Source organism: Amblyomma americanum, chromosome 5, assembly GCF_052857255.1.
Source record: "Amblyomma americanum isolate KBUSLIRL-KWMA chromosome 5, ASM5285725v1, whole genome shotgun sequence".
NCBI lineage: Eukaryota > Metazoa > Arthropoda > Arachnida > Ixodida > Ixodidae > Amblyomma > Amblyomma americanum.
Window position 1 is genome coordinate 125087404 of NC_135501.1, and position 12885 is coordinate 125100288.

General features: G+C 45.8%; 1 protein-coding gene across 1 annotated transcript; it reads right to left on the reverse strand.

Moving 5' to 3' along the window:
* Window positions 1-7866: 7866 nt before the first annotated feature.
* Window positions 7867-12128, reverse strand: LOC144134165 (uncharacterized). The gene is made up of 8 exons (XM_077667127.1): window positions 12113-12128; window positions 10123-10227; window positions 9429-9524; window positions 9120-9215; window positions 8811-8906; window positions 8502-8597; window positions 8193-8288; window positions 7867-7979 (listed from the first exon to the last, which is right to left on the reverse strand). Exons 1-8 carry the CDS (start codon window positions 12126-12128, stop codon window positions 7867-7869), a joined length of 714 nt encoding a protein of 237 aa, XP_077523253.1.
* Window positions 12129-12885: the final 757 nt, after the last annotated feature.

Consider the following 12885-nt stretch of genomic DNA (forward strand, 5'->3'; position numbering starts at 1 on the left):
CGATTCCATGAACGTCGCGGTTGCACGGTGCAGCAGGCGGCATCAAGGTCTCCCACGGTTGCAAGGGCCAGGTTATTTATTTTATTTTTTGCCAAAAAAACGGATGGATACTCAAGGGCTCTTGCGTTTAAAGTTGGCGGCTTGAAAGTAAAGCCCACGCTTCATCGGCTTCTGCGCGTTTCCGGCGGTACGGGGTCTACTGGATAGGGCTCTCTCGCCCACTTGCATGTACCTTCAGATGTGTACTGTGAATGGATTAAATTAGCCGAGAGCTCGAAAACAACAGCTGCGTCCAACTGCCGAAGCTATTGAATGACATCACAACACGTACCTCGCCGCAGAGCTGAATCGGTCTGGCTGGGCCGGCGGTGGCTGGCGCACCCTCCGCAAAATAGAGACATGCTTAAAGTCTCCGCCAGTGCGGTCAGAGTGCGCCGAAACTGCTGAACGCGTTGGCGGTCAAGCACAGTTGGAGCATAGAGGGTCTCGGTTTGGCCGATGTGACGTTGCCATGCAGCGCGCGCGCGCATTACTCCGGAGTGTAAACGCACCTTAACAGAGCCTGCGCTTAACAGCTAACCAACGTATTCAGTGGCGGCACCTATGGTAGCCACTGAAACCCCCCGCCCACTCACTGAAAAAAAAAAACCTGTGCCGAGGCTCAGAATCGAACAAGGGCCTTTGTAGTTTTAGGCGGAGACTCTACCACTCCGCCACGACGGCTCAAGATTTAACTATGAATAAATGCGCATCTAGTGATTGCACTCTTCCGATGCAGAAGTCTCCGCACTTTCGCTACGTATATCCTGGCCTAACACAGCTAGGCCATCAATTTTTTTTAACTGCCTTGTACCTTGTCTCCCGTCCCTAATAAATGATTTCCGTTAAGTAGTTTGAAGTTGACTGGCACAGCCAAGAATGTTTCGCCGGGCGAGCATGTGAAGACACAAGTGCTCTTTATACTGCGAACTGCCTTGTACGATCATTTGACCAGCCTTAACAGGCTCCTTCAAAGGTTAACTAGCACTTGAAGCGGCACTTGGAGTTCCTCTGCTGTTCGGCACTTGTAAATAGAGGTGCGTCAAAAACAAAACCTCGGGGCACGCAAAGCTCATAGACGCGAAGCGCCATAACAAATCGAAACTCTCGTGGCTGCCTGTGGCGCCCCCAAGCATTGGTTTTCTTTGCTTCCAACATTCAGGTTGTCTTTTGTCTGTGTTCCTGGTGTGATAAAAGTGCGCTATCGGTTTTAAAACAAAAGTTACTTCAATATTGAACCGCGCAACCTTCTTTTGTCAGCCTCAGAGATTTAGCAGCTTCCATGTAAAAAGGAACATTCCTCCAAAGTGGCGTCTCTTGTCCTATGACGTCATCACGCTTGTACTTGCGAGATTGCCCTGTGGCGGCAATACCTGTGTTTTAGTCCTTGCTATTTTCTACCTTACAAGAGCTTTGTTTTCTGTAAGAGTTGCGTTTTTGTGATCAGGAGCTTGTATTCTATCGATACAAGGCAACCTCAATTTCTCCTCAGTGTCCCTTTAATGCGCGTTTATAGCCTGGCGTAACGCATGCGCGCGCACTGCACACCAACGTCACGTCGGCCAAAGCGAGACCCTCTATACTCCAACTGCGCTTGACCGGTGACGCGTTCGGCAGCTTAGGCGCACTCTGACCACATTGGCGGAGACTTAGAGCATGTGTCTATTTCGCGCCGAGTGCGCCAGCTGTGCCAGCCAGACCAGACTGATACGGTTCCGCGGCGAGGTGCGCGTTGTGACATCATTCAATAGCTTCGGTCGTTAAGCGGTGCTGTTCTTTTCGAACTCTCAGCTAATTTAATCCATTCACAGTACACATCTGAAGGTACATGCAAGTGGGCGAGAGAACCCTATCCAGTGGACCCTGTACCTCCGGAAATGCGGAGAAGCCGTTGAAGCGTCGGCCTTACTTTCAAGCTGCCTACTTTAAATGCGAGCGCCCTTGAGTACCCATCCGTTTTTGTGGCAAAAAAATAAATAAATAACCTCGCCCTTGCAACCGTGGGAGACCTGGACGCCGTCTTCTGCACCGTGCAACCGCGCCGTTCAAGGAATCACAATCTGTTGACCCCAAAGCCCCGGCCAGCCTCTGATAGGCGCGACGCACTGACCTTGTCCTGGCCCCTCGCGACTCCCCGCACTGGGGTTATGATATTTAATATGCAACGGCTGCTCATGGCGGAAGGGGGAACGACCCGCCAGCGCCTAACTAACCGTGCTCCCTCAAAGGCATCGCACGTTCTGTGGGGCAGAGGTCGCTGAAATGCAGGCCGGAGTTTTTGCGAGAACTTTGTCATCGGGCTCGGGAACGGGATCCATCGTAACGCTGGCAAGATGCTGGTGCAAACATAAACGAAGCAATGGTAGCGACCCCCGATAGATGCCTTCAACGTGTGGCGGCGGTAGCTTTCATTTTGGCTACTGCTAGACCGCACCGCTAGCTGCGAGAAATCACGGAGTCTGCGTTTACGTCATGTTTCTTGTCACTGCGTCCTGTAACTTCATAAGAGTGCGCCGTGATGTCATAAGAGTTCCAGAGTTTGAATCGGAGTGGCGGGAAAAACTTTTTCAACTTCGAATGCAAATTTATTTGATATAAATGCATCTTTCGCTCTCGGACAAGCGGCAACAAAGCCATGAAATGCTGAACTATCAGATTTTGCTTACAAAAGAAATTTGATTGAGTTCTCCTCACTGTCCCTTTAATGTACCATGTAAAGTCTAGGTCGAAAGTGTTAAGGCTACAGCATTCAGCTGCAGTGAAATCAAATGTTCCTAGAATAATTCATGTAGCGGATCATTCAAAACTGTAGTCAAGCAGGAAGCTTCTGTATCGCAAGAAGAAACCTGCTAGCACTTATGGTCACTTGGTATTTGTTATTGCTGTAATGGCTCTGTTATGCGGCTGAAGCGAAAAGCCTTTGGCCTTAAGACTTCACCGACACTGTACATTACTCTTGTTGCAAATGCGAACATTTTGCACACTTTCCAGGCTTCCACTAGCATGGGTCCTGCTGCACCATGGAATCCAGGTGTTCTTGCTGAGGTCAATGGCCAGGTACGATGGCTTCTCATATTTAGAACTAGTTTGTAAGCTTGAAATGCTTTTAGGTCTCGTTCTTGGTAACTGCAGGCAAACAATCTAGAAACTGTGGAAACGTATAGGGCTGAGGATCAGTGCACACCTCTCGGACACGTGGAATTTTCCATCCAAATGGCGTGGAGCGGAAAAAAATTGCCTGCGCAGGAGCCCCAGGCACAATTTGAATCTGTGACAGCTCACGGCAACTTTGCTTAATGAACTCTTAGATCACTCAGCCATGACCACAACCTTTCACCTTTCATGTTCTAATTAGCACAGCCTCTTGTGCTAAGATTTAATTGCTGTGTTTTAAATATTCATAATCTTTCATCTGTTCGTTCTGTGTTTTCGAATATTTGGCAGCATTACTGTTGCCAGGGTGCAGTGGAGCCTGAAGTAAAGATAAAAAGGCTCATCTATGTTGTCAAAGGCAGCTTATATGATTGCACATAAACGTAACCTGGTGGCCCTTCGTGCTGCTCACTCCGAAGAAGAAAGCGATGTGTCATGTTTTATCATTAGTAGCGTTTGCAAGGAAAACTGCCATTTTCTTAATGTTACATATAGGAGTTCTGAGGAATAGGATTTTAGCAGTTTTAATGTGGCAAATACTTCTCTCCCCAATCTGTTATAGGTCTTTATACAAAGCATATGTGCAGCTGTTTTATTGCAGATTCACCTCGGGAGCGGAAATTGTCAGTGCAGAGCGGTGGCGCTGGCTTCTTTCCCAAGGTCGAGACTTCCTGTTTTGCAAGGACGCCACAAAACTTTTGTGGGGTTCCCCACAAAAGTGACGCTCCTTCCTGGTGATGCTCCTTCCCCGAAGAGCCTTAAGGGAAAGAGCATTCAGGGAAGGAGCATCAACGGCTCAGTATGCCGGAAATCGCTTAAGGCTCGTGGCATGCAGAAGCCTCGGATGAGCTCAGAAAAACTAGCATTTGTGGGAAGTAAGCCTCTTATTTAGGTACATTTCCTGACTGACAAAGGCATTTGTTTATTTAAGTGTGCATGACTTAAATACCTTTATTTTACAGCACCTGCATGTCTTGAATTTTGTCATGATTAATACTCTTTCAGATGCATTTGATGCATACATCAAAGCTGCACAAGCTGCCGAGGATGAGAAAATACGCAGAGCAGTTGAATTGCTACCTGGCGGACATGCTGAGGGACATCAAGTAATCATCGCCTGCACCTGCCCTGTAGTCAATGGCTGTAGTCAGATAAAAATGATAAAATAAAGGCAGCAAGAAAAATTATTTCATTGACTGTAGCCTGGTATTTAGTGCTGGGATGCAGCATTTGCTGCACTGAAGGGTTGCAAGTTCATTCGGGTAGCCTACATATTCAGAGGTATTAACTGTACACCAGAGTACGTGTTGCAAGGCCATTGTATCCCCATGTCGAGGCCCTCGTATCTGTACGAAGGTTACGTGGCCCTCGTATATACGAGGGACCGGAGTGACACGTATCGAATAGCGTATATATGAGGCACGTATCACCCGTATATATGTGTTTCGCCATACGTGGAGAGAACGCGTATGCCATACGAGCACGTATTCATACGACCATATATGTGGACACATATCCAATAATTGCGTATATATGAGACACATTTAACACATATATACGAGATTTTTCAATAGGGCAGTGCTTGCCAATTCATTGCAGTAGACGTGTCTGCCATAACAAGTGTACACTCCGGAAACACGCTGCACTTGATCATGTCTCAAACCTGCAGGTACTCAATGTAGTACATATGGACCTATCGCTGTACTAACCGTGTCATGAGCTGGAAGGTCTCGTTTCTTATATTTGCGTTCTTCCAAGCTTCTGGTGCGGTCGAGGTCATAAGGCATTGCGTATAGAAGGTGGCCACTTTTTCTAACACAATCTCCCCTCCGTCTTTCAACAGATCTGCTTTTACCTGATCCTCCCCAGCTGCTTTTGCCCTTTGCATTGCACCTAAGGCTTTCTTTACTTCCTCTTTCGTTACTGGCAGGATGACGCATTGCTGTGCACTACTGTCTCTCTCATTAACGTTCTGATTACATCGGCTACTGTATAGATTTGTGTAGAATTCTGACTACGTTAACCATTTTATCCATATTGCTTAAGACATTGCCCTCCTTGTCTATATATGTCTTGTATATGTGGTTTTTACCTCTGCCTAGTGTCTAGTTTCCTATTCACTGCTTTTAGGCTACCTCACTTCTTTAGAGCATGCTCAATTCTCTCCGTAATAAACTTACTTATGTCGGCTATCTTGCGCTTATTTATTAACTTTGATTGCTCTGCTAATTCTATTGTTTGTAGGGTTAGGCCCCCTCATGCTTTGATGTTTCTTCAGAATCAGAATCAGTCTTTATTTGTTAATATTGTACATACGTACAGTATATCATACAGAAGGAGGTCCCGAAGTCAAAAACTGTAATGGGACCTCCTTATCAAATACATCGTGTAAAACATTTAACAGGTGCGACAGACCAGATGCATATGAGAAATTGAATATATACATATGGGGTACAACTTAAAGGAGACACATAGGAGAGAAATAAACACTATTAAAAAGCTATTACAAAAGTCCAGGAAACATACTGAATTATATACCATACTGAATAATAACGAAGGTTAGGAGGCAGTGCAAAATACATGTAAGAAGAAAAGGAAACGAATTAATCACAATGAGGGCTCTTAGCTAAGAATTGCTTGTTTAAAGTGTGCTTTAAAGTTGAAGATTGAATGAATATTTTTTAGTTCTAATGGTATAGTGTTCCAGACAGTAACTAACGAGAAATGAATTGCCTCTTTCCCGTAATTGGTGCGTACTTTAGGCAGGACCATATTGTTATTGAGTGCAAACCGGGTTATGTTGTCGCTTACAAGATAACACTGTGGTATGAGAGGAAGAAAAATTATATTGTTGAGAAGTTTGTACATGACAATGCCAAGAGAGTATCTAACCAGCTGTGATACGGAGAGGATGTTATTATCCTGAAGAATAAGTGCTGCATCGATGTAATAAGAACTGTAGGTAAATATACGAATGGCTTGATTTTGAATTGCAATGATTTAAGATGAGTAGCATATGTGGTTCCCCAGCATACTATACAGTAACTGATGTGTGGGTGTATAAATGCGTAATATAAGGATATTAGTGTGCTGTTAGAAAAGTATGGACGGGCTTTAATAAGGATTCTCAAACCGTATGCCATTGTCTTCTTTATATTGGTAATGTGTTTATGAAACTTCGGATTACTGTCCAAATACACTCCCAGAAATAATGCGAACTCGCTAGCCTCTATGAGATGTTGACCCATTGAGACAGGAGGAATGCAATGTGACTGGCGTTGATATGGAGGGGCTTTAGCATTGATGTGAGCTGAAAACAACAAACTTCGTTTTACTGGAATTGATGGTTAAACTGTTTTGATTGCACCAAGATAGAAGGCTGTCCAGGTCATGATTAAGTTTTGATACGAGATTAGTAACGCTTGCATCTGAGTTGTAAATTGTGATGTCATCAGCATATAATATGCAGTTGGAGGAACCGAATCACTTTGGTAAGATATTAATACAAATTAAAAATAAGAGGGGAACCAGAATAGAACCTTGTGGTACGCCTAAGTGCGTAAACACAACATCAGAGTAGACATTTGAAATAGTGACAGTTTGTGAACTATTTTGCAAGTAATTTTGTAGCAATAATGACGTGGGGCCGGAAATACCAATTTCTTCTAACCTAGTGAATAAAATTGGATGATTAATGGTGTCAAAAGCTTTTGACAAGTCTATAAAGACGGCTCCTGCAAATTTTTCTTCATCAATGGCAATTCCTAATTTGTCAGTAACAGTTATAAGAGCAAGTTCTGTAGAATACCCAGAACGAAAACCATACTGACATTGCGATAATATAGTAAATTTATCCAAATATTTGACGAGACGATTCGCAATTAGTTTCTCAATTACTTTGTTGAGACAAGAAAGAATGCAAATTGGACGATAATTTGTCATTAAAGTACTGTCACCCTTCTTAAAGGTTGCCTTTTTTTGTACAAATTTCCTTTTTTGCGCATAGCCTTAAGAAGACTCTCTGTGAGCCAAGGGTGCTGTGGCGAGGCTAGTTGTTTTTTGCACATTCTTATTTCTGAGTGAGAATGAAGTAATGAGGTCAGAAGTGATAAAAACTGCGAATAAGCTTCTTGTGGATCATGCAAAAACATAATCGACTGCCAGTCAGCCTCAACCACTGCAGTCAAGAAATTTTCTTTATCCAAGACAATCTTACTGTATATCGTTTTTCTATGGTTTTGAGTTGTACTAGGAAAGCGCATGAATATCGGGAAATGATCTGTGATTTCTATTTCAAGGACGGCGGCTTCTGGAAGGGATAATAAATTACTCAAAGCGTGATCAATCAGATCTTTCGTCTCCTGAAATTGCTTGCCGGTATCCTGTTGAACTCTCTTACCCATACATATATACATGCATAAATGTGTCAAATTGTCACAATATATCGCAAAATCGATGCACCTGAAGAGCTGCATTTAAATTTTGCATTACAGAGTATCCTAACTGTCGCAAATTTTTTGCCTTTATAATAAGTTTCCCATACATTAGCTTGTAGCGAACGTTTGCAGTCTTATTTTCGCAGTGTTGCCAACAGCATGCCTTAAAAAGTTACTTCATTCTGAGACCCACGTGGCCTATCCACTCCTTTACTGTAGTGAGCTATACATACAACCATCATTCATATGTGAGCTCACCTGCAAGATCGAAATGCTGGCTACGCACGGCTGGAATTGCTGCCTTGGGCTTCGGCAGCGACTGGCCAGGAAGAGGTTTCGGGTTAGCAGGCACTGAAAGTTGTGTGCGGAAAACAGTCACTGAAAGCTTCCAGGAGACTTCACGCACTGACATGTCATGCTGATTGGTCAGGGGTTGTTACCATAACGCCAGCTGTTAGTGCTGGTATTTTAACGCCTGACCCAAAGCTACAAGCATCCGCACAAATCATCCCTGACATTAACATTATGAGGAACACATGCAACTACCATTCAATAAGATCTCACCTGCAAGCTCGAATTGCGGGCTCAGACCAAGTGCTGGAGCTGCTGACTTGGGCCTCAGCAGCGACTGGCCAGGAAGAAGTTTCGGGGTAGCAGGCGCTGAAAGTTGTGTGCGGAAAACAGTCACTGAAAGCTTCCAGGCGACTTCACGCACTGGTATGTCATGCTGATTTGTCAGGGGTTGTTACCATAACGCCAGCTGTTAGTGCTTGTATTTTAACGCCTGACCCAAAGCTAGAAGCATCCGCACAAATCATCCCTGACATTAACATTATGAGGAACACATGCAACCACCATTCAATAAGATCTCACCTTCAAGCTCGCATTGCTGGCTCAGACCAAGTGCCGGAGCTGCTGCCTTGGGCCTCAGCAGCGACTGGCCAGGAAGAAGTTTCGGGGTAGCAGGCACTGAAAGTTGTGTGCGGAAAACAGTCACTGAAAGCTTCCAAGAGACCTCACGCACTGACATGTCATGCTGATTGGTCAGGGGTTGTTACCATAACTCCAGCTGTTAGTGCTTGTATTTTAACGCCTGACCCAAAGCTACAAGCATCCGCACAAATCATCCCTGACATTAACATTATGAGGAACACATGCAACCACCATTCAATAAGATCTCACCTTCAAGCTCGAATTGCTGGCTCAGACCAAGTGCCGGAGCTGCTGCCTTGGGCCTCAGCAGCGACTGGCCAGGAAGAAGTTTCGGGGTAGCAGGCACTGAAAGTTGTGTGCGGAAAACAGTAACTGAAAGCTTCCAAGAGACTTCACGCACTGACATGTCATGCTGATTGGTCAGGGGTTGTTACCATAACGCCAGCTGTTAGTGCTGGTATTTTAACGCCTGACCCAAAGCTACAAGCATCCGCACAAATCATCCCTGACATTAACATTATGAGGAACACATGCAACCACCATTCAATAATATCTCACCTGCAAGCTCGAATTGTGGGCTCAGACCAAGTGCTGGAGCTGCTGCCTTGGGCCTTAGCAGCGACTGGCCAGGAAGAAGTTTCGGGGTAGCAGGCACTGAAAGTTGTGTGCGGAAAACAGTCACTGAAAGCTTCCAAGAGACTTCACGCACTGACATGTCATGCTGACTGGTCAGGGGTTGTTACCATAATGCCAGCTGTTAGTGCTGGTATTTTAACGCCTGACCCAAAGCTACAAGTATCCGCACAAATCATCCCTGACATTAACATTATGAGGAACACATGCAACCACCATTCAATAAGATCTCACCTTCAAGCTCGAATTGCTGGCTCAGACCAAGTGCTGGAGCTGCTGCCTTGGGCCTCAGCAGCGACTGGCCAGGAAGAGGTTTCGGGGTAGCAGGCACTGAAAGTTGTGTATGAGAAAACAGCAAAGCGATGCTTTACAGAGGACTTCAATTACAGAAATGTGTTTCAGATTAAATTTTAGAGTTGTGACTGTATTTAATAGTAATTGCTAGAAACAAAACTCGGAGGCTAGGCCATGAAATCAGCAGTAGTATGTGATGTAAAGAAAGTGGATCCTGACTATATACTTAAGATATACATGCACACCGATCAAGTGTTAACTGAACTGCCCTTAGTAACATAGTTTCATGAGCGTGGCTTTTTGGGCCTGTTGGTTCACGATCAAGCAAGAGACTATAGCGCAGAGTAGACAGGACACAGAAGAAACAATCAAAACAACACGAGCGCTGTAGTGTAGCGCTCGTGTTGTTTTGATCGTTTCTTCTGTGTCCTGTCTACTCTGCGCTATAGTTTCTTGCTAGTTTCATGAGACGTGCAGTGCACGGCATGCTGTACATTACAAGTATATTTCTCATGCTGTAAGTTGACCTACCACTTTTGATTATGGGTGCCACTGCAATTTGTGCCCCGGTCAATGTAGTCAGCAAGGAACAGATTTATGTTCATGTAAAGCTTTGTAGTAAAGGCTAAAATACCTTGCACTGATGATGTGGCCAGCAGCGCAAGGGGTTGACGGATTCCCTCCTGTGCACGAGGTGACACGGGGGGGCTGTTGTGAGGCAAGCTGCTTGGAAATCCATCTGCCGTTACAGTAGTGAGGACTTCTGTTTACTCAAAAATAAGCCAGGCTCGATCACTGAAGTATAATTTCTTGATATGCGAGTACGGAATTTTTGGAACATGCCTTCGGGTCGGTTGCTTTCTTTTCCACCTTCTGCAGTTGTCTCATCGCCACCACCATGCTTCTCTGTGTGTTAGAGCAATGGAACTGTTACATATATGAGGAAAGAGCACAGACTACAATGCACTAATCATACCATTGCATGACAATGGTAACTTTCTTCCAGTTTTGTGGGGTTGATGGCAAAACAGCGAAGGCACAGCAGTGGGCTTCAGCTTCTTTATGCCGTGCTTGAGGAGAATCACAGGCTCAAACTGTTCTGCTGTGAAATGCTCCTGGAAATTTTAACAAAAATGTGGTTACTCCCGAACTGATAAGGGGTGCTTGCACAGCTTGGAAAGGAGAGACTAGAGTAGCCAGAGTTGGTGACTGCTGCGAGTAGGTCCTTTTTGTACAGTACACTTTTGTCGTACACGAAATGAGTGCCAATACGAGAATTTTAAAGGAAACTTTCCCGCTTGAAGGCGACAAATTTTCCACTTGTAACCGCATTTGCTTTAGACGAAAAAGAGCGAAGTGCACTGACAAGAAATTCATTGCGAGGAAGGTGTAGCCCCCGGTCCTTAATTCCACTTCTGTACTGCAACTGCATCTTCAGCACCAGTATCAGAATCCCTGTTCAGGCTCCGCGTCGAGCGCCATTGGTGTGCTCTTGGAATTAAAACCCGTCTATTATCGCTCCTGCTTTTTCGGAAAAAAAAACGTCATGTAGGGGCTTTACTAGGAATGAGCAAAAGCATTTGACACCGGAGCACTGTCGACCAACCAAACTGGCATTATGCATGCCACCGTAGTAACAATGTTGCACATGTGTTAATCTTGTCTGCATGAGCCCACCCTTAACGTTTACAGCTTTGTCTGACGACCTTTTTGAAGCAGCGAAAAGAGGTAGAAAATTTCACTTACCTCGCAAAGCTTGCTGGACTTATTCGGCGAGAAATCGCTTCGGCCGATGCGATCCAGCCAAACTTTCGTTCGCTTCTTGTCGTGCTTACCCAGGGGCACCGAAAAGAGCCTTTTGCCTTTTCCGGAGCGCGTCGAGCAGCCAAAGGCACAGCACACAGGCATGACCCGCGACGGATCACTACCCGACCCGCTAGGCAGGCGAGTAGTTCACTACTTTGCTAGAGCAAAAATAGAAGAGGCTATGGCTTGTAACAGCTCGGACCAAGCTTCCGCCAAGCGCAGAAAAAGTCGATTAGTCTTTTAGAAGCGGAGCAGCGTAGCAGCGTATCAGCGTGATGACACAAGATCGAACGTTGAAGTACGAACCGCCATTTGTTTTTCATCTGCTTGAGCAGATACAAAATGGACGCCAACTTCCGGCAAAAAAACGGAAACCGGAACCGGAAAAGCCTTATGCGGATACGGAAAAAAGGCGGCGGCACACTTCAAAGCTTGGCGGTACTTAAAAAAGCGGTAGCGTCATGGAGGGGCTTTACCGCCTACTAGCCTGATTGCCCATTCGCCATCACACAACACTCGTGGATGAGCGCGCACGTGTCCCCGAGATTTGGAGGCTCGTACTGAACGTGCGACCTCTCCCGGCCAAAATGTCAAAGGAAGGCAATAGTGGCAGACGCCTCGCGCGCGATGCTGTGTGCGATGCTGCTTACTGAAATATTGTGCTGAGGACCACATTAGCCTTTTCATTTCTTGCCTCATTTTTGTGTTATCTTGCTGCTGTAATCCTTGTGCTTTTTTGTCATGTTGCTCTTACTTCTTAATTGTGGTGCCTGCAACTTCATAGTTGTTTTTATTCTCTCTTGGTTCCTTTGCCTCACCCTGAGACTTGTTCATGCTTAATGTGCAAAATGCAGTAGATAATGCGTGTGTATGTGCATATTAGGTTAGCAACTAGCATGAAGCGAATAAAGCAAGTGTCTGGCACACTGCATGAAGCTGTTTGTAATGTGGCACAGCCCTCCACCTTCACTCTCCACTTGTGTATTCGTCCCGTTCCTTAAGGTTGGGTAGCGTATGTGAAAATTTTTTTCCAGGTAACCTGTTCGCCTTTTCAGACATTTAACTTTTCTCTCTTACTAGGAAAGTTGCTCCATTAAAAGGAGATCCCTGTCGCTGCTGCAGGTGCATAACGGTTGCCTTATGATAAATGAATCACTGGGTTCTGCGTGACAAATTTTGTTTCACCTGCATTCTGGGGAATCTTCGGTGAGCGTTCGAAGCGAGCGGACGTGTTTTAGCTCTCTGCTCCTTCGGACGCTGGGCCTAAGGCTTCGCGGCGTTGCGGGGTCTCCCTATGGAGGCCACAGACACCATGAACGAGCGAAGGCCTGTGTTCGGCGGTGACAATCAGCAACGCAGGGCAGGCCGCTCACGCTCACGATCACGGAGACGAACGCCGTCCAGAGGAAGGTCGTCCAGCACCATTCGGCGAATGCAGGCCGAGATCGCTGATCTGCGGGACACGGTGAGGTGCCTGACGGCGGCGCTCATCACCACCTCGGAGAACCTTGAGTCCGTCATCGGGACCTTGGACGTGTCGCCGGCGGACCCACGCGTTCTAGCCTTGAGGGACGCCATGGCGCTCGCTCAC

Bases quoted from the DNA above. Each gene is read 5' to 3' on its own strand.
- LOC144134165 (XM_077667127.1), bottom strand. The intron at 9,216-9,428 runs GTGAGATCTTAT...CACAACTTTCAG, and splicing joins CCAGCAATTCGAGCTTGAAG to TGCCTGCTACCCCGAAACTT. The intron at 7,980-8,192 runs GTGAGATCTTAT...CACAACTTTCAG, and splicing joins CCCGCAATTCGAGCTTGCAG to TGCCTGCTAACCCGAAACCT.